Below are 22,031 nucleotides of genomic sequence, written 5' to 3' on the forward strand. Positions count from 1 at the left end.
CCTTTGTAAAGTATCCAAAATTATATGCTAAAAACCTAAATAAAAACAAGTAGGTGTAGCAAGAACCTTAAAAATAAGGTTCAACTGAAAACAATTCACTTCAACTGAAAGTTGTAAGCAATTTTTAAGAATTTAGAACCATATTATTTTTTTACTTTATGTAATATATTTGCAAATAATATTAATGTGCTAGTACTTTACATACTGCCACTTATCTCAAGACATATATCAAACATCTCTAAAATTTTACAACCATAGAATTTTAGAACTGGGGTGAATCCAAACATTCTCTGGCCTTTCTTTTCCCTGCTGAAAAGTGGGCACTTAAATATCTAAGTCATTCTCCTTTCAGAAAGTGATTATTACCCTTTTCTATAGCTGCAGAAGAGAAATGACCCAGAGATCATTGGGCAACATCTGCAGTGAAGCTGTGTCAGCTCATCATAAACAACTTCCCAACCATTTGAGCTATGACAAAAGGAATGAGATTCCTTGTGGAAATGGAATTTTTCATCCCTGAAGGTTTTCAGTCAGAAGCTGGCTGATCATTTATTAATATGTTATCAAAGGACATAAAAACATTAGTAGCTATTATTAATTGAACTCCTAAGTTGTTCCTGGAATAGTTATAGGTTTATTTATGTACTTTTATCTTCAGTCTCTACAACAACCTTGCAAGGTATAGAGGTATCACCACCAATTTACAGATGAGGACATTTAGGAGGTTGAGTGGCTTGCCTGTGATCACACAGCTAATTAGTAATAGAACACTCAGTCTGTCTTCTTTTGAGTAGTGATTTTTTTTTTCTTATCATGAAGATCTGATGAAGTATAGACTCTTTCCCCAGAAAAACACTGGTAAATTTAACTTTGATACAACCGCAGCGGTTTTATAGTTCCTAGAATTCCCTCTATAAATCTCTTAGAAACCCATTTATCTTGTGTTAAGAATCCATGATTTAACTAAAAAGTAAGTTTCAACTTAAAAAAACAAACACCCGCCCCAAAAGAAAAACACACTTGACTGAGCTCCACACCCCTAGTGCCAATTTCTTTGGTCTAGAATGGGGGTTCCAGCATTCATAAATTTTAAAGGCTCCCTAGCAGTTTCTGTTATGAAGACAGGGTTGAGAACCCCTGGTTTAGTTAGGCTGGATGACTTATAAAGTCCACTCCAACTCTGATGTTCAAATACAGTGACATTCAACAACAAATCCAATCTGTCTTCTTTTTTAAAAAAATTTTTTTTGAATTTTATTTTATTTACTTTTTTATACAGCAGGTTCTTATTAGTTATCCATTTTATACACATCAGTGTATACATGTCAATCCCAATTGCCCAATTCATTACACCACCACCCCCAACCCCTGCCGCTTTCCCCCCTTGGTGTCCATACATTTGTTCTCTACATCTGTGTCTCAATTTCTGCCCTGCAAACTGGTTCATCTGTACCATTTTTCTAGGTTCCACATATATGTGTTAATATATGATATTTGTTTTTCTCTTTCTGACTTACTTCATTCAGTATGATAGTCTCTAGATCCATCCACATCTCTACAAATGACCCAATTAAAAAAAATTTTTTTACATAATTTTTAAAGGTTAGAGTCCACAAATCCAAGTTTTCTAATCTTTCATACTTGGTAGTTTGGTTTTATGTCAATGGATGAGTCGTGGGAGCTACGTTCATCCATCACCACATCTACCAACAAGTGGTCTGCCTCTAAACATATGTTTGTTTCACTTGGTTTCTATGGACTACTTCCTTATTTTTTCAACCCATATCTATTAGAAACCTACCTAGTATGCACAATGAAATGGATGCTACATGAACTGGGAAATAAAGATGAGCAACAAACATTCTCTGCTGTTAATAAAAGTCATGATGTAGTGATGACTGTCTCTTGTGCTTTTCTGTTTTAAAATTCACACCATTTTTCATAAAAGAGCTCTGTAGCTGGCACTTAGCTTTATTATCAATTTTCTTTCTTGAGATTATACAAAGGAAAGGTGACATAAGTACTGTGAGTTAAGATTATGTTCAGTTGCTGCAAGAAGTTTCTCTTTTACCTAACGGTGTGGCTGTGATCAGTTTGAGGATGACATGGTATCTCCATGGTGTCACGGACCCAAGCACCTCTTATCTGATTACTGTACCGTTATTTGATTACTCTACCATCCTCAAACTATAGCATCCATTTTTTTGGTCTAAGACTGCTGCTCCAGTTATTACCATTGCATCCACATTTCGTCTAAAGAAGGGGAAGGCAAGATTGTTCTCCTTAAGAAAATGACCTGAAAACTGTACAGTTCATGTTTGTTTACATTCCATTGATCATAGACTAGTCTGTGGTCATGTCTGGCTTCAAGGAGGCTGGGAAGTGTGGTCTTTAGAGTAATTGGATATTTAGGTGGTTCCATTGTTCAGTTTTCTCGTAGTAACCCCTAGTTTGTCATTGTTTCACTTTCTTCTTTTTAAAATCACTGAAAATATATATTCAAAAAAGTCTTTTTAAATAAGTGAATGGTCATTATTAAATGATGGTGATAGAAAAACTGCAGAGAAAAAAAAAGAACACCAGTAGAATCATAACCTAGCAACTGTTTGATAAACACTTTAAACTTGCAACATTCTTCAAATGCCGACTTTTAGCCCTACTTCTTCCTCTCATTAGCTGTATGATTTCAGATGTCACTTGACATTTGTGTCTTGGTTTCTTTATCTGTATCTTCCAGCTGGGGATGGGTTTCCTGGCTAACTACAGATCCAGAAGGCAGGCCAGGTCACTACCTATATTTCTTAACTGCCTGTTAAGCAAGCATGGAGTCCTTTTGGTTTTTCTTAGTTTTCTAATACTAATATTCATTAGAGATATTATCAACAAAAATTCAGAATTACAAGTTAATTTTCCAAAGCTTGCACAGCAAAGGTCTCTGTACCTTCAATGAATTACAGATTTATTTCCTACTCTGAGTTTCCATGTCTTCAGTTTTTCTCTCTGCATTCATTCATTCATTCATCAAACATTTATTGAGGCCCTACTATGTTCCAGGCACTGGGAATCAAAGGTGAATAAGCATTCTTTTAGGTGAATTGAAGTGTAATGATGTACCTGGGTTTGTTGTCTCTTCCTAACCCTAATGCTCAATTAACCTACCTCATGCATCTTTGACTCTGTTAATATGTCCAGAAAAGTTGGGCAGTGTCATGTGCTGAGAACATCTGCAGCACAGATGTTTTTCACTAAGCACAGCACAGATATACAGACTTCACACTGATTTCATCATGTAAAAATGCTTCCTGGCCCCAGCTTCATACACAAACCACAAAGATAGCTTCTATCCTTCTTCCCTTCCTTGATCCATCCTTCACCGAAGCATTTTAGATATAAAGTTAAATAGGGAAGCATGGGGAATGGGACAAAAATCATCCTAACTTCCCCATGCCACCTCTCCAACTCCAAATTTTCAAGAGGCATTATTGGAGTGCACCATTGTTTTGGTAACAATACACCAATTTTAAAGTCTTCTCCTCTTGTTACCTTTCTCCTCTCTGACGTTCATCTAATTTTCCTTTCTTTTGTAGGCCGGCAGCCAAATGAAACAGCAAAAATATTCAACGAAAGTCTCCTTCAGTTCACAAGAGATCCCTTTAGCACCATCTTCATACCATTCAGCAGATGCAGACTTCACAGGCTATGGTATGAGTCTTTCTCTGAGCAGAATTGAATCCACTCATCAAACTTTAGAAAAAGAAGGGATTGTGATGTCCTGAAGAGAGCACTGGACCAAGAGTCAGGAAGCCTGGCTGGCATCCCTGCTCTGCTTCCTGGGCTTTGGGACTTGGGCAGGTCACTTTACTTCCAAAATCATTTTTTCTCATCTCCACTAGTGGGATTGCCTATTACTTATTGAATATAAAAGTAGTAGCACAAAAAAGGCCCTCACTAAATGCTACTTGAATCTGAGTCTTGCAGATTATTCTCTAGTCTCTCCAAAATAGTGTGTTTAGTTTATGAGTAATGTCTCTTAAAAATCACATTGAACCAAATTGTAGCCTTGCGTATGTCGATGTAAGCTATTTAAAGACTTGATTTTCAGTGCTTAAAGAAATTGATAATCACTTTCTCTCTTTGAATTCCTGGATTGAATTATGCTGACTAATGGTTGAAAATAGACCTTCAAAATGAATAATGAGTATTTCCATTTTGCTTTTATGCAATGTAAGTCAGTTTTAAAAGAAGGACTATTTAAAACACATGCTCACCAATGGTAAAGCATAACCCTACATGAATTTAGCAGACCTGACACCTTTATGGTATTTGCATTTTACATATTTTTTCATGAATATTAACTCATAAAAAATTTATGAGCAGGTATTATTCTAAAGCACTAGATTTTTTACTAAAATACTTGATGGATGTGGTCAGCAAACTATGACCCCTGGGTCACAGTTGGCCCACCATCTGTTTTTATATGGTCTGCAAGCTAAAAATGGTTTTCACATTTTTAAAAGGTTGAAAAAAATCAAAAGAATGTTTCATGAAAATTATATGAAATTCAGACTTCAGTGTCCATAAATAAAATTTTATTGGAATACTTACTTGTTTAGGTATTGTCTATGGCTGCTTTCACACCATAAGGGTAGAGTTGAGTAGCGGCACCAGAGCCTGTATGGCCTGTAAAGTTCCATGTGGCCTCTTACCAAAAAAGTTTCATGACTCCAATGTAGACCAATTGAGTTTTGATAATATATATCCCATACCTTTACCTCTATAGCAGAAATTAATCATCCCACAATTTAATCTGTGGAAATTGTGTTCATTCAGCCATCCACTTACCAAACATTGATTGGGGGCTTGGTAGGAGTCAGGCTTTGGGCCAGATTCTATGAGAGAAATAAATACCAAGACTGACTCAGGACTGGCTATAGGGTAGCCAGAGGCAGAAGCAGAGGAGGGAAAGAAATGCCTTCTCCAGTATCTCTTACTATGTTTTCTCTCCTCACTCAAGAGACTAAGCTAGTGATTTACATAAGGAGTATAAACTATTTAAAGCATCCATGAAACTATGACACTGTCATACATTGTTTTTATTGGAAATTAGTGAACAATGTAGCATGGAATACATATGTTGCCAAAAGATCTCGAGTCAAATTAGGTTTACGATTTACTAGCCTTCTGATATGGCCTTTTAAAATTGTTGCGAGGTTGTGTCATTGTTACACAAGAGGCCATTCGATTAATAAATTCCACGTGGTCAGGAGCGGTACCTATATGAAAGCCGCACAGTGCCAGTCCCTGGGCTGGGCACCTCAGGCACCTTGTTTCTTTAATTCCTCAGACAGCCTCCTGGATAATGATTACGTGCATTTTTCTGATGACGAATGATCCTCAGCTGCACCCACTATTAATTTCCTTCTTGGGAACTCACATCCACTTCTGTACCACCCCGAAACTTGTGCCCTTTGGTCCTGAAGGCAATGATTATCGCTGAGTCAGAGCAGAGCCCTCACAGGCTTATTTAGGGCCTGTGTTCTTTTGTTTTCTACCAAGTGTCGGCAAACTTCTTCTGTAAGGAGTCAAGGAGTAAATATAAGGCTTGCGGGCCACGTGGTCTCTCTGTTGCAGCTACTCAACTCTGCTGTTAGCAGCCGTAGACTAGATGTAAATGAATTAGCAGGGCTGTGTTCCAGTAAAACTTTATTTATAGACATTAAAATTTTAATTTCATATAATTTTCACATGTGTTGAAATGTTATTTTTCCTTGGATTTTTGTTTTTCAACCTTCTGAAATAAAAACCATTCTTGATCCTCAGGCCATAGTGTACTGGCCCCAGCTTGTACAGAGGTCTGTGGATCTCAGCTTGGCCCCTGTGCATTAGCAGCAGCTGACCAGCAGATGGGGCCCTTTATTATCAGACCTTTACCAAATTATATCACTGTGTAAGAATCAGTACTCATGATGATCAAGACTAGTTATCAAAAAAGATGACGTTCTCTAGAAAATATTATTTGTAGAAGAGTCTCTTGAAACTAACATTTTGAATGTTCGGATTCTTCAGTGGAGCTAGGTTTGACTGAAGATGTATATGTGTTAATATTTCTTCTCCCCCAGTTTTTAGAAAAACCCAGTCTAAAACAATGATTTTTAAAAGTAAAACAGCAATAACTCTTTTCACAAGCCTTTTCAGTTATGGACCCAGCAATTCATTCTACAGTGTTGTGTTTATAACACTTTTTTTTTTTTACTGTGTATATTTATATTTGGGGATCATTTTTAGGTGATGTTATTTTCAGTTGTGCCATACTTTATTGATTAGATACTTTATACATTTTAATTCATATGATATGCTCTAATTGAAAGTACTTAAGCACTATTTCTTAATTAGTATTTTATAACTGTAGCTCAGCATTTATACCAGTCTTTATTCTCATTATAACATCTACCTATATGTACTTAATCATTTAATCAACTTAAATTTTTCCATACCAGTTTTCATGGTATATATTAAGATTTTAAAAATTTCAAGTATAACTAAAATGGTTGATCGTGTGGGTTGGTGGTAGCTATTGTTTTAATCTCAAAAATGTCATAGGACCGTCATGTTTCATCCCCGGGTGAATGGGCAGTAGTGACCCAGCTTTTCATTTCATGGTGCTTGGGAGGAAAAGATAAACACATATAAACGCTGCACTCCCCGAGCAGTGGAGTGTGCAAGCAGAGCTGCATCTCCTACTTGCCAGTCATTCTTGTGTTCACTCCTTCTTCAGGTGGTTTCCATGCTCCTATGTCAGTGGACCCTGCCACGTGTCCCATTGTTCCTGGCCAGGAAATGATTATAGAAATATCCAAGGGGCGTTCAGGGCTTGGTCTCAGCATTGTGGGAGGAAAAGACACACCCTTGGTAAGTTTCTAGAAGTGAACTATATCCACTGGCACAGAGTTAGATGCTGAGCCTTATTATGGCCTTGGGTCACTTCTGTGGAAGACTTCGCTTTTTCATAAAAGTACGTAAGTATATGAACTATTGTTATTATGATCATTATCATCATTATTATATAGTGGACTGCTACATAAAAGTGTACATCACTTACTCCACTCCCAAAATTTAGGCTTGGCTTTATTTTATTTATTTATTTATTGCGGTACGCGGGCCTCTCACCACCATGGCCTCTCCCGTTGCAGAGCACAGGCTCTGGACGCACAGGCTCAGCAGCCATGGCTCACGGGCCCAGCCGTTCCGCGGCATGTGGGATCTTCCCGGACCGGGGCACGAACCCGTGTCCCCTGCATTGGCAGGTGGACTCTCAACCACTACGCCACCAGGGAAGCCTGGCCTGGCTTCATTTTGACCATGTTCACGTCTACTCGTAATTTTTTTTAATTGGTCTAGAGCGTTAATTTTTACTTGAATTATGGATCTTTGATTATTCAGTATTTTGATTATCACTGATCAACAGTGCCATTAAAATGTAAAAGTTCCTGGGTTTTGATTTACAAAAATGTGATTAATCAATGTGCATGTATTACTTGAATAAGTAATACATGCACATTATTCGAAGTTAAACTGACACAGAGGATATAAAGTGAATGGTAAATCTCCCTCCTATCCTTTTGCCCTAGCCTTGCCCTTCAACCCCACCCCTGATCCCAACCAGGGCCTCCCCCTAGAGACAACCACTCTTACTAATGAATATGCTTTTAAATGAACATTTTGGTATTTCTTTTGCTCATTTTATTTGGTAAGAAGTAAATTGTATATGCCGTATTTACAGTTAAAACAAGTATAGTATCAATAAAATAATTCTTTCCATTTTTGACAGAAATATGTTTCTGTGTTAGTACTGTTGGAGGGGGCAGGGAATCCTGTTCTATTTTTCTGTAATGAATATTAGTCCCCCAAGGCACTAGGCAACTCAAGAACAGCATAGGCTGCAGAAACCAGGGTCTTACTGCCTTCTACATGTTTCCTTGTCATGTTCCTCCTCTCTCCTGCTATCCGGACTGATCTAGAGAATCCTATGTTTAGTTTGACCCTACTAGTGAGCCACCTGAACCTGAATGTGCGCAGAGGCTGGTGTTTATTTATTAAAGGATTTTATTTCCTTCAGCTCAATTAAAGTATCGTTAAAACTTTTCTCCAGGGTTCAGAATAATTTATTTCCTGAATTACTCTGCCTTGGCCTGTGCAGGCAGGAACTGCTGTGTGTAGCGTCCAGCGTGCACTGTGACGTCTTCATCAGGTTGGGTGGAATACTGTGTACATTTGCATTTGTGCTGCTGGCCACCAGCTTGAGGGCTTCCACTTCTTGACATCACCTTCCGCATCCTGCATGAGAGGCTGTTTGAGAAATACTGTGCTCTGCTTCTCTTGCTACCATGAGGCAGCCGAAAAATATTCTTTAAGAGCATCTTGAGGTTCATAATATATGGTTCTGCCTTTTGAGACTGCAAATCCCATTGTCCTTGGAAGGATAAGCACCACTTAAAAATGAGAAATGAGACACAGCTTTTATTTCCTAACCTCAGGTACCTCATCAAAAGCTGTAAGTTAGACTCACAATATATAGGCATGATATTTTGGTGAGGCTGAACAGGAGGTGGGTGGAAGGTGCTTTAACAAATAAAACCATTGTTTACCACAGTGAGGGTCTCTCTTTTTTCCTTCCCCCCCCCCCCCCCCCCCGCCTGGCTCCAAATTCTGATATGGGACACATAGCCTAATTGACACTCCAGGTCACTTTATCCAATCAGGTCCTGGGAGTGCATCCAGCCAGCAGGAAGTTAGCAAACAAAGATGAGAGCATATTAAAGGAAATCGTGGACAATGTTGAGATCCACTGACAGAAGCACCTTTGCACTTGCTTATTTGCATCCTGATATGCATCCTTATTTTAGCTCTGGTGCTGGGAAAGAGCACATTCTAAGGGCTGGTGATCCTTCTTAAGCATTTGCCCCAAACCACCGCCCCCTTCCCCACGCCCAATTAGGGTTTCTGTGCCCTCTTTGTTGTGTGTCCAATAGATTTTTTTTTTGCCATCTTTAGAGGAATTAAGCCTCTGGGACTTGGTCTTGACACCACATCAGTTCTATCTGCTATAAATAGTTTCTCTGGATCCAAGACAGGTGGTTTCTGAGATCACAGAGGGAGGTCTCACTTAGCATCTCATTGTATTTGCACCCAGTCTAAGAGGTTTAAGAGGTCTAAATAGACCTCTTAAAATACCAAGGTAGTGCCGAGGGTGACCCCCTTGGGAAGGTTGAGGAGCACACCTGGACCCAATCCTCAATGACAACCTTTTCTTCTGTTGTTTTAACCATATGATGTGTCCCCAGGTCTGCTTTTGGTGAGTGTGGCTCCTCTGATAGGAAGCGTGTGTTTGCTCAAAGGCTGCCCTTTGCTTACTGCTGAGGATACAAAATTGAATGAAATAACCCTGCCCTTAAAGAGCTCACACACTCATTTAAGTTGATTCTACTGCCTTTAATGTTTGTGGTCTATATAGGGGATCAACCAATGAAAAATCCTAATAGGAACTGTTAAAATAGGGAATTTCTCTGGAAAGTGGAAAAAAGTAAATCTGTAGTATGAACTTTCTAGATTTAATTAATACAGGCTAATTTTTATGTGTTTCTTGTAAGCAGGTGTCTTAGTCTGTTCAGGCTGCTGTAACAAAATACCACAGACTGAGTGGCTTACAAACAACAGAAATTTATTTCTCACAGTTCTGGAGGCTGGAAGTCCAAGATCAGGGTGCCAGCATGGTCGGATGAAGGCCCTCTTCTAAGTTGCAGGTTTCTTGTATCCTTCCATGGTGAAAGGAGCAATGGAGCTCTGCAAGGGGGCCTCTTTTCTTTTTTGCATTTTTTGTGTGTGTGTGTGTGTGTGTGTGTGTGTTTTTTGCGGTACGCGGGCCTCTCACTGTTGTGGCCTCTCCCGTTGCGGAGCACAGGCTCCGGACGCGCAGGCTCAGCGGCCATGGCTCACGGGCCCAGCCGCTCCGCGGCATGTGGGATCCTCCCGGACCAGGGCACGTACCCATGTCCCCTTGCATCGGCAGGCGGACCCTCAACCACTGCGCCACCAGGGAAGCCCAGGGGGCCTCTTTTATAAGGGAACTCATCCCATTCATGAGGGCTTTGCCCTCATGACCTTATCACCTCTCAAAGACCCCTGCCTCCTTTGAGCAGGGGCACTAGGATTTCAACAATTGCATTTGAGGGAGGCACGCAGCCAGGAAACCAGATAAGGCACACTACATAAAAGAGATCGTATATTAATTAATATTTTTAAAATTTCCTTCCATCCATCTATCTAGCCATCTTTTCATCCTGTCTCCCTCCCGCCCCCTTTTTGGTCTTGGAGTGGTAATTTGCATGAAATCCTGTGGCTCAGAAGACTTGGCATATTCTGCCAAATGGAAGACCATGGACTCTTACCTCTTATGATGCTTGCATCATATTTCGTACACCTGTCCTGGAATCCCTCAATGCCCCCTTCTCAGAAACGTTTGCTTACTGACTAGAAGTTTTATTTGCAGTGTCCTCAGAAGAACTAAAATATAGCTCTCCAGTGTCATTTATTGGGGTTATTCTATTATCAGTCTTGGGAATTCTAGAGAAGAGAAAGAAAAACTTAAATGTTTTATTTAAGCATATTGGCAGACTTGAACTGTTCTTGGGATTGAGCAAATGAAGTGAAGAAAGAATGAGAGTTGCTCCAGAGCCCTCACTCTGCATTTTCCTTTCTCTGCGTACCATTGTCAGAGGTCCCAGACTATAGCCAGTGTTTCTATTAAACCTAACAGGCAGCATAGCAGAGTAATGATGCTGATCCTGCAGTATCAGAATCCCAGAACTTTAACTGTGGTGGGACCTTGGACAAGAGACTTAACCCTTCTGAGTTAAATCTGCTTCTTCCTTTGTAAAACAGTGGTGATGACCACCAAATCTACCTCTTAAGGTTGGAAGGTTGGCATGGAGATTAATTAAGATAAAGAATATTAAGGACTTTTCCCAGTGCCTGTCTACACTGACTTCAGTTCTTATTAATTATCGTTAAACATTCGTCTTAAAGTAGATCCTTTGCTCCCTTCATCTGTGTGTCTTTAGTATGTTTCCTGCATATTGAGAAACATGACTCTGTTTCTAGATAATTAGCCATTTGTTTTTCAGCATCAAACTTTTAAAAAGTGATGCAGTTACTGTTCTTAATACATAATTGATAAACATCATCTCATTTAACCTTCACAACGATCCTATAGGAGAAGTAGTAGCATTATCCCCATTTTATAAGTGAGGAAACAGAGACACAGGTAAGCGAGGTAACTTCTCCAAGGACACAGTACTAGCAGTTGGTCCGGTTGGAGTTTAATTAGACAGTCTGACTCAAAAGCCGCACTGTTGGGACCCCTTTTCTAGCACTACCACTCTGTGTCATCAACCTGCACCTGGGAAAGGGAGTTATCCATCTCACCCACCAGACCCTAAGCTTCTTGAGAACACACCTGTTGATTTTGTGTCTTTGGTACCCCATATAGAGCCTTGCACACTTAAAAATATGACTCTAACCAGCCTCGTTGTACTCACTCTGAATTCCAGCCATGCCAGCCTTTTGCAGTTCCTTTAATGAGCCTTGTTCCCACCTGATGCAAGGCTTTGGCACATGCTGTTAGATCTGTCTGGAGTGCTTCTCTGACCGGTTTTAGCTATAGCTAGAGTATTCTGTTCATTTCTGGGCATAATTATGTGGTTGACAAGAACATTGTTGGAACCACGTTATCTCAGGTAGAATTGAACAGACTGGAAAAGGGAAGACCAGGAAGGACAACAATGACTTTCTGCAAGCATGTAAGGTTATCTTCTTGTGGATGAAGGATGAGAACAATTCAGGTGCTCCCAAGGTGCCCAGTGAAAAACACGTTTCACATTATTTTAAGGAAGAACTTCCTAAACATCAGCTGACCAAAGATGGCATGAACTGCCTGGGGATAGCGAGTGCCCCATCTCAGGAAATATTTTGACAGAGGCAGGCAGCCACTCTGCAAGGATATTATTAGACTTTGTTTTTTAATCAAGGAGCAACATTTACATTTATAAATCTCTTTTTCAAAATGATAGTATAAGAAAATTCATTCTCCTCCCACCCCCTTTGCCTTCCTATCTCACAAATCTCTTAAAACTTCAAAGTCCTGAGTTTTTTAAAGTAGAGAATAAGGCATAATTATTGTTCTGTTGTTTTGTTTTAGGGAAGCTATTAATTGTTATCACTTTTGGAAAGGAAAGTTCATAAATATAAGTCCTAGTTGCTATACTGGTATTCTTCTGGGTCCGGAGATAAGCTTATCTCTTTGCAAGAGGAATACAGTTAGACTGAGGGCAATTGTTTTATCTTTATATTCTTGGTACCATCCTGTTGTAAATGAGGTCAGTGGATTCCCTGGATAGATTGTAAAATTTAGATATTCGTAGTATTAAAAAGGCCTGGGAATGTCATATTCAGAATCTTGTCATTTCTCTCCAAGTTGCACACCTGTAACTTTTTCACCACCTGATTTAGTACCAGTTTAATTCATTCTTATTAAACAGAAGTTCTCTAGGGCAGGTCCATTAGCAAGAAGCATCAAGAGAGAAGGACTCTCCCATTTGGACACTATGTGGCGAAGTTCTTCCATCTAGAAATTGACGTGAAGAATATCTGTCCTTTAGCTATAACCATGTGTCAGGTTCTGAAGTGACCTGATTTCACACTTCACCATGCTGCATACCATTGTTTAGCTGTTACAGCTTCTGAGCATTTAACTGTAGGACTGTGGCAACTTAAAGCACTAGATATTTTTTAAAGTAAGCAGAGTAGAAAACTATTTTACATTTGATTAAGTGTTTTATCTTGCTGTTCTCCTTCAAATGAACTTTGCACAGTCTGTTTCATGAGGAGCGTGGTTTGCTTTGGCGTGTGAACCCCCAAAGCCAAGTTCCTTTTACTGTTATTGCTTAAGTCATATATTTTTATACAAAACATCTTATTACCTTAGTTTTATTTTAAATCGAAGCAGAGTTTTCAAAAAGTCCATGAATCACACTGAAAGAATGTTAACGAATAGTACCTCTGAATTTCCAGATTTGGGCATTTCTGATCTTAAAGGATATGACTGTAAGCAAAAATATTATGCAAGCTGAGTAAAATTTAGATAAATAAGTACCAGATGGAACTATAGGGACTTATAAACTATAATGCAAATATTATCCCATTTCCTTAAACCTGTATTTCAGTATGAAAAATAATATTCATATTGATAAGTATCAACTTTTTGCTAAATCAGACTTGGCAGAGGAACTCCATTTTAAGTAAATATAAAACAGTTTCTTTTCTGAGCTTGAAGAGAAAGCTTTTCAAAGTCTTAAAATGTGAAACATTTTTATATATTCAGAGCAATTTTTCTCTTTTTGGCCGCGTTGGGTCTTCGTGACTGCACACGGGCTTTCTCTAGTTGCGGCAGGCGGGGGCTGCTCTTCGTTGTGGTGCGCGGGCTTCTCATTGCGGTGGCTTCTCTTGTTGTGGAACACAAGCTCTAGGCACGTGGGCTTCAGTAATTGTGGCACGTGGGCTCAGTAGTTGTGGCTCATGGGCTCTAGAGGGCAGGATCAGTAGTTGTGGCGCACAGGCTTAGTTGCTCCGCGGCATGTGGGATCTTCCCGGACCAGGGCTCAAACCCGTGTCCCCTGCATTGGCAGGAGGATTCTTAACCACTGTGCCACCAGGGAAGCCCTCAGAGCAATTCTTATATTAGCTGTTTTATTGCTGTGATTTTCATTCCACAGTTTAGTTACATATAGATAGTGTGCAAGAATTTGCAATCCCTGAGTTTGAGTTTTAGGATAGCTTACCTAGTCCATTACTTTGACACACACACACACACAGAGAGAGATTGCTTCCTGTGTAACTGATCATTTAATCCTTACTTTTAAAAAAATTTTATTTATTTATTTTTGGCCGCGTTGGGTCTTTGTTGCTGCGCACGGGCTTTCCCTAGTTGCGGCAAGTGGGGGCTACACTTCGTTGGGGTGCACGGGCTTCTCATTGGGATGGCTTGTCTTTGTTGAGGAGCACAGGCTCTAGGCATGTGGGCTTCAGTAGTTGTGGTGCACGGGCTTAGTTGCTCCGCGACATGTGGGATCTTCTCAGACAAGACTTGAACCCATGTCCCCTGCATTGGTAGGCGGATTCCTAACAACTGCGCCACCAGGGAAGTCCCTAATCCTTACTTTTACTTTTATGTCAAAACAGCCTCTATGTCTATTGCTGATTTAATGCTCATTTATGTTATCTATAGTTTATTACGTGAGAATATTTCAGTATTCCAAAATTATAGGTACTGGACACTGTGATCCATTTTCCTTCTCTTTGAAATGTTTGGTAGGTGCAAGTCTTCATACCCTACCCCAAGCATATTAGAATAGATGAACAAATTGAGATAAGGATATATATAGACTCTGTTTCTTTTGTAGCAGAGTTTTATGGGGATTAATTGGAGTCTTGACTGTGTTCTGAGATTCTTAGAAAATCTGTGTTGTGAACTCTGTTTAAAAGGGAGCAGAGGGCTTCCCTGGTGGCGCAGTGGTTGAGAGTCCGCCTGCCGATGCAGGGGACACGAGTTCGTGCCCCGGTCTGGGAAGATCCCACATGCCGCGGAGCGGCTGGGCCCGTGAGCCATGGCCGCTGAGCCTGCGCATCCGGAGCCTGTGCTCCGCAACGGGAGAGGCCACAACAGTGAGAGGCCCACGTACCGCAAAAAAAAAAAAAAAAGGGAGCAGAATAGAGAATCCAGATTTTAAAAACTGTGATTCCCAGTATGATAGATAAGGTCCTTTGACTCTTGCTGACTTCCCTTCTATAACTATAGCCCCTTCAGGTTTTCTGAACAGAAACAATTATATATTCAATCTATGAAGTTGGCAAGCAAAACTACATCAATTTGATAAATACTATACTTCTTCTTAAGTAATAATCTTATTGTATTCATGGTGGGAAAGCAGTACATTAAATGTACTCCAAATTATAAAATTGTTAAATGAGAAAAAAATCATCTTAGAACAAAGGAAATAAGATAATTATTGACTACATTCTGCCTCGGGCCCTGCATGTTCTTATGAAATATTGAAAGTAACCTCTTAACCTTTTGCTTCTTATGAATCGATGAGGGTATGCCAAATACTTTTTGCATCAAAGAAGGGGAAAAAGGTTCTTGGTCTGAAAGTAGGGAAGATTAGCTACTTTGCAACTTGTCTTGGATCATCTTTGCATTTTACCCTTGTAATTGGTTCAAAAAATATAGATCCACAAAACACATTGAGTATAAGCATAATAACACATGCCACAGCATAAGAAAAATGCATTGATTTTTCTCACCCTGGGTTAATCAACCCACTGCCTCAGTGTACCAAGGACAGCCAAGAGCTGCCTTTGGCCACATGAGTCCTGCTATCTCTATTACAGATAGCATATGTCTGCATTTCTACCTTTATCAGCTTTCACATTAGGTTTCCCAGTTTTGTTGTAGTCAAGTAACACCGGGGAAAAGCAACAAGAGGAAGTACAGTCAGTTCTTATTCATGGTAATTATGTTATATAAAGTTGCAGCAAACACTGAATTAATGAATACTAAACCATTGCTTCTAGAGGAAAGACAGGATTAGATTCCTTCTCCAAACCTCTGGTCACAACATTTTTAACCAATGATAAATATATAACCTTGTTTTATGTGTGTTTCTGATTAAAGATACTTTATTCAGTACATATTGTTGATTCATTAACATTGAATGGCCAACAGCTCTATAACTCATAATCGAATGAAGGTTGTCTACCACATGTAATTTCTCGGTAAGGCACATAACAGCACAAAAATGTGAAACATGTGGCACTAAGAAGACCCTTTAAGGGAAGCTTGTTTCCAGTATGAGAGTTGAAACAAGAAAGCATAATGTTGCCTTGTTCTACCTCAGCTAGGAACCAGTGAATCAAGCAACTCAAATTTTTCACCACTCTGCTCATGTCTGCAAATTACCATGAAGGCATCAAGAGCATTGATTTGGGGAAGCAGGGGAATTTACAAATACAGAATCCACAAACAATATGTTTCAACTTGATTGAAACAGAAAAATCAAAATATTTGGGAACAGGACTCTTGTAGTCTGGTTTACATCTTGTTGGCATCTGGATGGTCTATTGGACTTAGCCCTGACCTGTCCGTGACTTGAGAAAAAATAACCTAAAATGTCCTTGTTGCATAATCTTTCTTGAAAAGAAGCAATCAGTTATATTGTAGGATCAGCATTGTAACAGGAAAATTAGAAATAAAAAAAAATGGACCAAGACTGGTGTCATTCATCCTTAGAGTTGTGAATTTTGATCACTCTGACATATATGTATTCCTTCCTTTATGTGCCACATGTGCCTCTTAAACCTTAGGTATATATGTATTGGGAGCCCTCATTAGCAGTTATTTAAAATCTCTTTGGCTGACACTTTGTTTGACATTACATATATAATCTTATTTCATCCTCAAACTCTAACAGGTAGGATTTCTGAGTTCTGTTTTACAGAGACAGAAACACTGGTTCCGACAGTGTTAACTTAATAGAAATAATAAGTTGTGATAGAAATATCACAAACCTATAAGTGTTAGAGCTAAAATCTGAACACAGGTTTATGTGGCCATAGCCAGTACCATTCCCACCATGTGTTGCTGCCTTCCATTGTTGACAGGCTGGAAGATTCCTCTGGCTGACTTGATAAAATCTGTAGTAGATTAAAATTGACCATAGGGCTTCCCTCGTGGCGCAGTGGTTGAGGGTCCGCCTGCCGATGCAGGGGATACGGGTTCGTGCTCCGGTCCGGGAAGATCCCACGTGCCGCGGAGCGGCTGGGCCCGTGAGCCATGGCTGCTGAGCCTGCGCGTCCAGAGCCTGTGCTCCGCAACAGGAGAGGCCACAACAGTGAGAGGCCCGTGTACCACAAAAAAAAAAAAAAAAAAAATTGACCATAAATTTTGTGCAGTTTTTTCAGATCCCTCGAATCTGAGCTGACCCATTGACTTGCTTTGACCAGTAGTAGTGAAAGTGGCATTGTGTGGCTTCGAGAGGCCTTACAGCTTAGCTCTTGTCCTCTTGAAATACTGCCACCTTGAGAACAAGCCGGGAGTGTTCTCCTGGAGGATGACATACACCATACGGAGAGAGCACTTGGAGGGAGAGGGAGAGGGACCCAGCCATCCCAGCTGAGGCCCCCGCCAACGTAACTGCAACCTCATAGGACAGCCCAACTGACACAACGTAGAGCGCAAGAACTGCCCTGCTGAGGCCAGCCCAGAGTGCCACCCTACAGAATTATGAACAAACAAATGGTTTTAAGCCACTACATTTTGCAGCAAAAGATAACTAATACAGTCCGACCCAGCCCCCATATCTTTCTGATCTCTCTTAGCCTATGAGAGTGGCTATTCTTCTGTTCTGTCATTTGGAAGGAGGTCTTGGGCTTCCCTGGTGGCACGGTGGTTAGGAACCCGCCTGCCAATACAGGGGACACGGGTTCAAGCCCTGGTCTGGGAAGGTCCCACATGCTGCGGAACAACTAAGCCCGTGTGCCACAACTACTGACCCTGTGCTCTAGTGCCTGCGAATCACAACTACTGAGCCCATGTGCCACAACTACTGATCCTGCGCACCTAGAGCCCGTGCTCCACAACGAGAGAAGCCACTGAAATGAGAACCCCACACACCGCAACAAAGAGTAGCCCCCGCTCACCACAACTAGAGAAAGCCCACGCAGGAATGAAGACCTAACGCAGCCAAAGATAAATAAGTAAAATAAATTTAAAAAATAATAATAGAAGGAGGTCTTATTCCTAGGCAGGGCCTAAGCATCTGTGTAAAACAGAGGCTTTCTCTGCTTTGCTCTGCACACGGTATGGGTTCATCAAGGTCTAAAGTTTTGGAGCTAGAATGACTTTAGAAGTCACATAGTTCAGCTCTGTGCTTTACTGATGATGATAAGTATCATGAACAAAGGGGTTCATGCAGAACCCCTTGTAGAATTGGCTACTGCAGAGCTGTCAGAAAATTGAACCCCTCTCACTCCTAGTCCTGGGTCCTTCTTCCACACCCTACTGCCTTTTTTTTTTTTTCAAACCACTTTTTGCATCAAAGTGCAAATCACATTCTAATTGAAATATAATAGGGAAGCTAGGTTTTTAAAGATGTGGTCACAAAGGATTTGGGATAGAAAAAAAGCATATTCTAAGACACTCCATTTATTTATATAAATACAGTTTGGAGCCCTTCAATTTTGCTAAAGGTGAGATATACTTTAGCAGTTGTAACCCACACTTTCTTTTTAAACTGTCTAATGGCAGTAGACATCACAAATCAGTAACTTAATACATCTACATGTGTTTTTCAGCGTAGAGTTGAATGTAGTTTTGGTTTGCACATTTTACTACCCCCACTGTATTATCACCTCTCATTGGTTTGGCTTTCCTGCTGAGAAAGTGGTCTACTGTATAGAAGACATGTCTGTGTGATTTCTGAGCAGTGACAGCCATAAAGGGGAGCTTTATTAAATGACGTTTAAAAGTAGCATTAATCCTGTAAGGCTGCAGATCTGAACCACAGTTTCTTCCACAGGGACAAAAAAATGCCCGTTTTATACATAACATTTTAAATTCTTCTTTTAGTCCTCATAGGTCTTTCTTGTTAGGAGGGATTTTTTTTCCTGTAAAGCAGGAAAACAGGATGTAACACTCTTTTTGGATCATCAGTAAATGTTTTCCACCTAAATGTGAAATTTAATGGGAAACTTTTATGTGGTTAAAATGACGCTTAGGAGTGGGTGCGGGGGCTTTTATGAGTAGGACAAAAATTGCGTTTAATTCCAGAGCAATCCAAATTAAGTAAAATGTGCCTTCAAGCAGTAAAATTAAGCCATATATACGTAGTCCTTTATAATAATGTCTATTATATAATTCTTTATCAAAGGTTTGCCCTAAAATGCTTGTTAAAACAATCCACTGAATATCTAGAAATGAAAACTATAAAATCTCTTCACCCACACTGCTTATTAGTATCCTTCAGGAGCATCCTTAGTTAATATTTCTAACACATGGCTTCTTAAAGTGTTATAGGCCTATTGTGACAGCAATAAAATTTCCTTTTGCTGAATGGTTGGTGTGTTTATGAGTTACTCTATCTACTTGTTGGCAGCTTGAACAGTAAAGAAAATGGTGATTGATGGGCTGAAGTGTCTGATGACTCTGACACTGTCTAAGGATACATTACCACGTGTTGTGAAATTCTTTTCCAGCAATTCAGAGTTTAAATCCCCCTGGAGGTGTTTGTGGTTTTTGTGGGGCTCCATGATAATTAATCCCTCATACTTGGCCTTTTAAAATTGCTCTCCAAGCTAAAGTAAATCCTCTGGAAATTCAGATGGATTTAATATCCATGTGTGATGGGTATTTTGGTTGTATATCACTTTTACCATCAGAAACTTGTTTTGATTACGGTAAGATTATGAAATACTAACCCTGCCAGCTTCCTCTTTCTGGGTCATTTTGATGCCTTTTTCTATCTCCAGCAAATTTCTTGATGATCATTTAGCAAACATTTATTGAGCAGGATACATGAGCAAACACGTATCCTGCTCAGCACCAGGATACAAGGAGGAGTTGGGAACAGTTCCTGTCTGGAAGGGTTCCACTGAGGGCAGGAGGTGGTATAGGAGCTAGATCCATGAACAAGCTATCGTGATACTGTGAGTTCAATAATGCTAAGATATAGTAGTGACCCACAGGACAGGTTGGTCCACTCTACCAGGGAAGAGAGTCAAAGAAGGTTTCATAGAAGAGGTGATGCTTACCTGGCTCCAGTAGAATTTCATGAAACAAAGTAGGTAGCAGATAAAAGAAGGCACGACCTTCAAATATTTCGTGCCCTTAGTACTTTCCAAATACAGATATATAGACTAACTCTGTAAAAATACACAAGAAACTTAATACTGTATGTTTCTGATTAGGGAAATTGAGTGAAGGACAGGTGCTGGAGAGAAACTTCTCAGTGTATACTGTTTTGAATCTAATACCATGTGCATATTTTATCTATATCTTAAAATAAATAAATACTTATTCTTTTAGGAATGCGGACATTAAGACAGTGGTTCCTTAAACAATATGATGAATTGGCTAGCCAGCTACTTCTTCCTGGCTCTCTATTTTTTTTTACTTGTCCTTAATTGTGGAATAAAGAAATATTTTTCAAGTTAAACATGTTTCAGATATAGACTGGTGAGGGAGAAGTTTTTAAGCAGAAGATTTTCCTACATCTCTGAAATCCTGCCTTACCCTTCTGCTTAGGGAAAACCCATTGTTTGAGAAACTCTCCAACCCACTGATCAAATTCTTCTCTGGCTCTAGAGTTGGCAAGTAAAATGAGTAATTTAGAGTTTCTAGGGGACACAATTGGTCTTACCTCAGGCGGTAAGTAAACAGACCATCTTACTCAAATTCCTATTGTCCCAGTGAAAGTCACACAACTACCAAGAGGAAATTACTTTTTTATTATATGTCAGTCTTGTTCATCTATAAATGAGTCTCAGGTCTGCCATTAGGAGAAATTAATCTGTTTTCTTGGATTGAACACTTTTTATTTTAAACATCAATTTATCACTTGTATATAATGTTGTTCTATTTCTGCTCCTGTAGAAAAAAATAATTCAGTGAATCATATGGGTACACAGAAAGAGGACTGAAAAGGTGAAAGGAAGGAAAGAAGGAGATAAGAATAACAAGTGGAATTAAGGAAGACTTTATATCTGGTGGAGAGAGGGCCTCCCCATCATGCTTTGTGTCGTGCAAACCCCTAATCAGGTACCAGCACTAGCAGCTGAGACCCATAGATCATCACCCCACCTCTAAAGCCTAAGGCTTCAATTTTTACTTCAACACTTGTCTGTTCACTGTCTATAAAATGATCGGCTCATGCCCTCAAGGTTTTTGCTGTGGAGCTGAGGAGACAGTATTTCAACAGAATTGATGCCATATGGAAAATCCCAAGTTTTATTTTGCACTTGTCTTTATACAAGTGCAAAATAAAATATTTAAAGCAGATGAGAAGCTTGCAATAGTGATAGGAACACAGGCTTTGGTGTTAAACAGCCCCAAGCTGGAATTTCATCTTTTCTACTTAGTAGCTGCAAAGACCTGGTCAAATCTGACCCTTCTGAACCACCTTTTCCCTAACTGTACGTGAGACTAATAACACTGAACTTGCTTAGTTGTTATGAGGACTAAATGGCACCAATGGGCAGTATGTGGCCTCTTTGGCACAGAGATGTTAAATAAGTGAGATGTTATCGCTTCCTTACTATGTGCTGGCATTGTACATGAAGCTTTATGTGTAGATAATATTGTTAGAACCATATAAAGATGGGGAAGCTGAGAGGTTAACAGTCTTCCCATGGCCAGAAGTAGCAGGGCCAGGATTTGGATTGAGAAGTCTGATTCCAGAAGCCTAGCTCATAATCATTTGTCTCTACAGCCCCTGTTCAGCATAAGCCAGCAACCCACCCACAGGGAAATGATTAATAGATTGCTTCTAGAAGAGATGGGTTTTAAAAGAAGTCATTGGTACTGGTAGACAGAGTCACTGAGTTATTCAGGGTGGAGTGTTATTTGTTTATTTTTATTTTTTAAATGAAAGCTTCTTTCTTTTCTTTTCTTTTCTTTTCTTTTCTTTCTTTCTTTCTTGCTGTGTTGGGTCTTCGTTTCTGTGCGAGGGCTTTCTCCAGTTGCGGCAAGTGGGGGCCACTCTTCATCGCGGTGCGCAGGCCTCTCACTGTCGCGGCCTCTCGACACAACTACCAAGAGGAAATTACTTTTTTATTAGTCTGAGGCTCCAGACGCGCAGGCTCAGTAGTTGTGGCTCACAGGCCCAGTTGCTCCGCGGCATTTGGGATCTTCCCAGACCAGGGCTCGA

The 22,031-nt window shown here is 40.0% G+C and overlaps 1 protein-coding gene across 6 annotated transcripts in view; it reads left to right on the forward strand.

Annotated features, from left to right (window-relative positions):
• Nucleotides 1-22,031, forward strand: part of PATJ (PATJ crumbs cell polarity complex component) — a 352,815-nt gene that overhangs the window by 284,068 nt on the left and 46,716 nt on the right. For all 6 annotated transcript variants that reach the window (XM_032644105.1, XM_032644108.1, XM_032644106.1 and 3 more), the window contains 2 exons: nucleotides 3,588-3,702; nucleotides 6,776-6,909. In XM_032644105.1, coding sequence (XP_032499996.1) covers nucleotides 3,588-3,702; nucleotides 6,776-6,909 — 249 coding nt within the window. The remainder of the gene's footprint in view (nucleotides 1-3,587; nucleotides 3,703-6,775; nucleotides 6,910-22,031) is intronic.

This window comes from Phocoena sinus, chromosome 1, assembly GCF_008692025.1.
Source record: "Phocoena sinus isolate mPhoSin1 chromosome 1, mPhoSin1.pri, whole genome shotgun sequence".
In the NCBI taxonomy this organism is placed as follows: Eukaryota; Metazoa; Chordata; class Mammalia; order Artiodactyla; family Phocoenidae; genus Phocoena; species Phocoena sinus.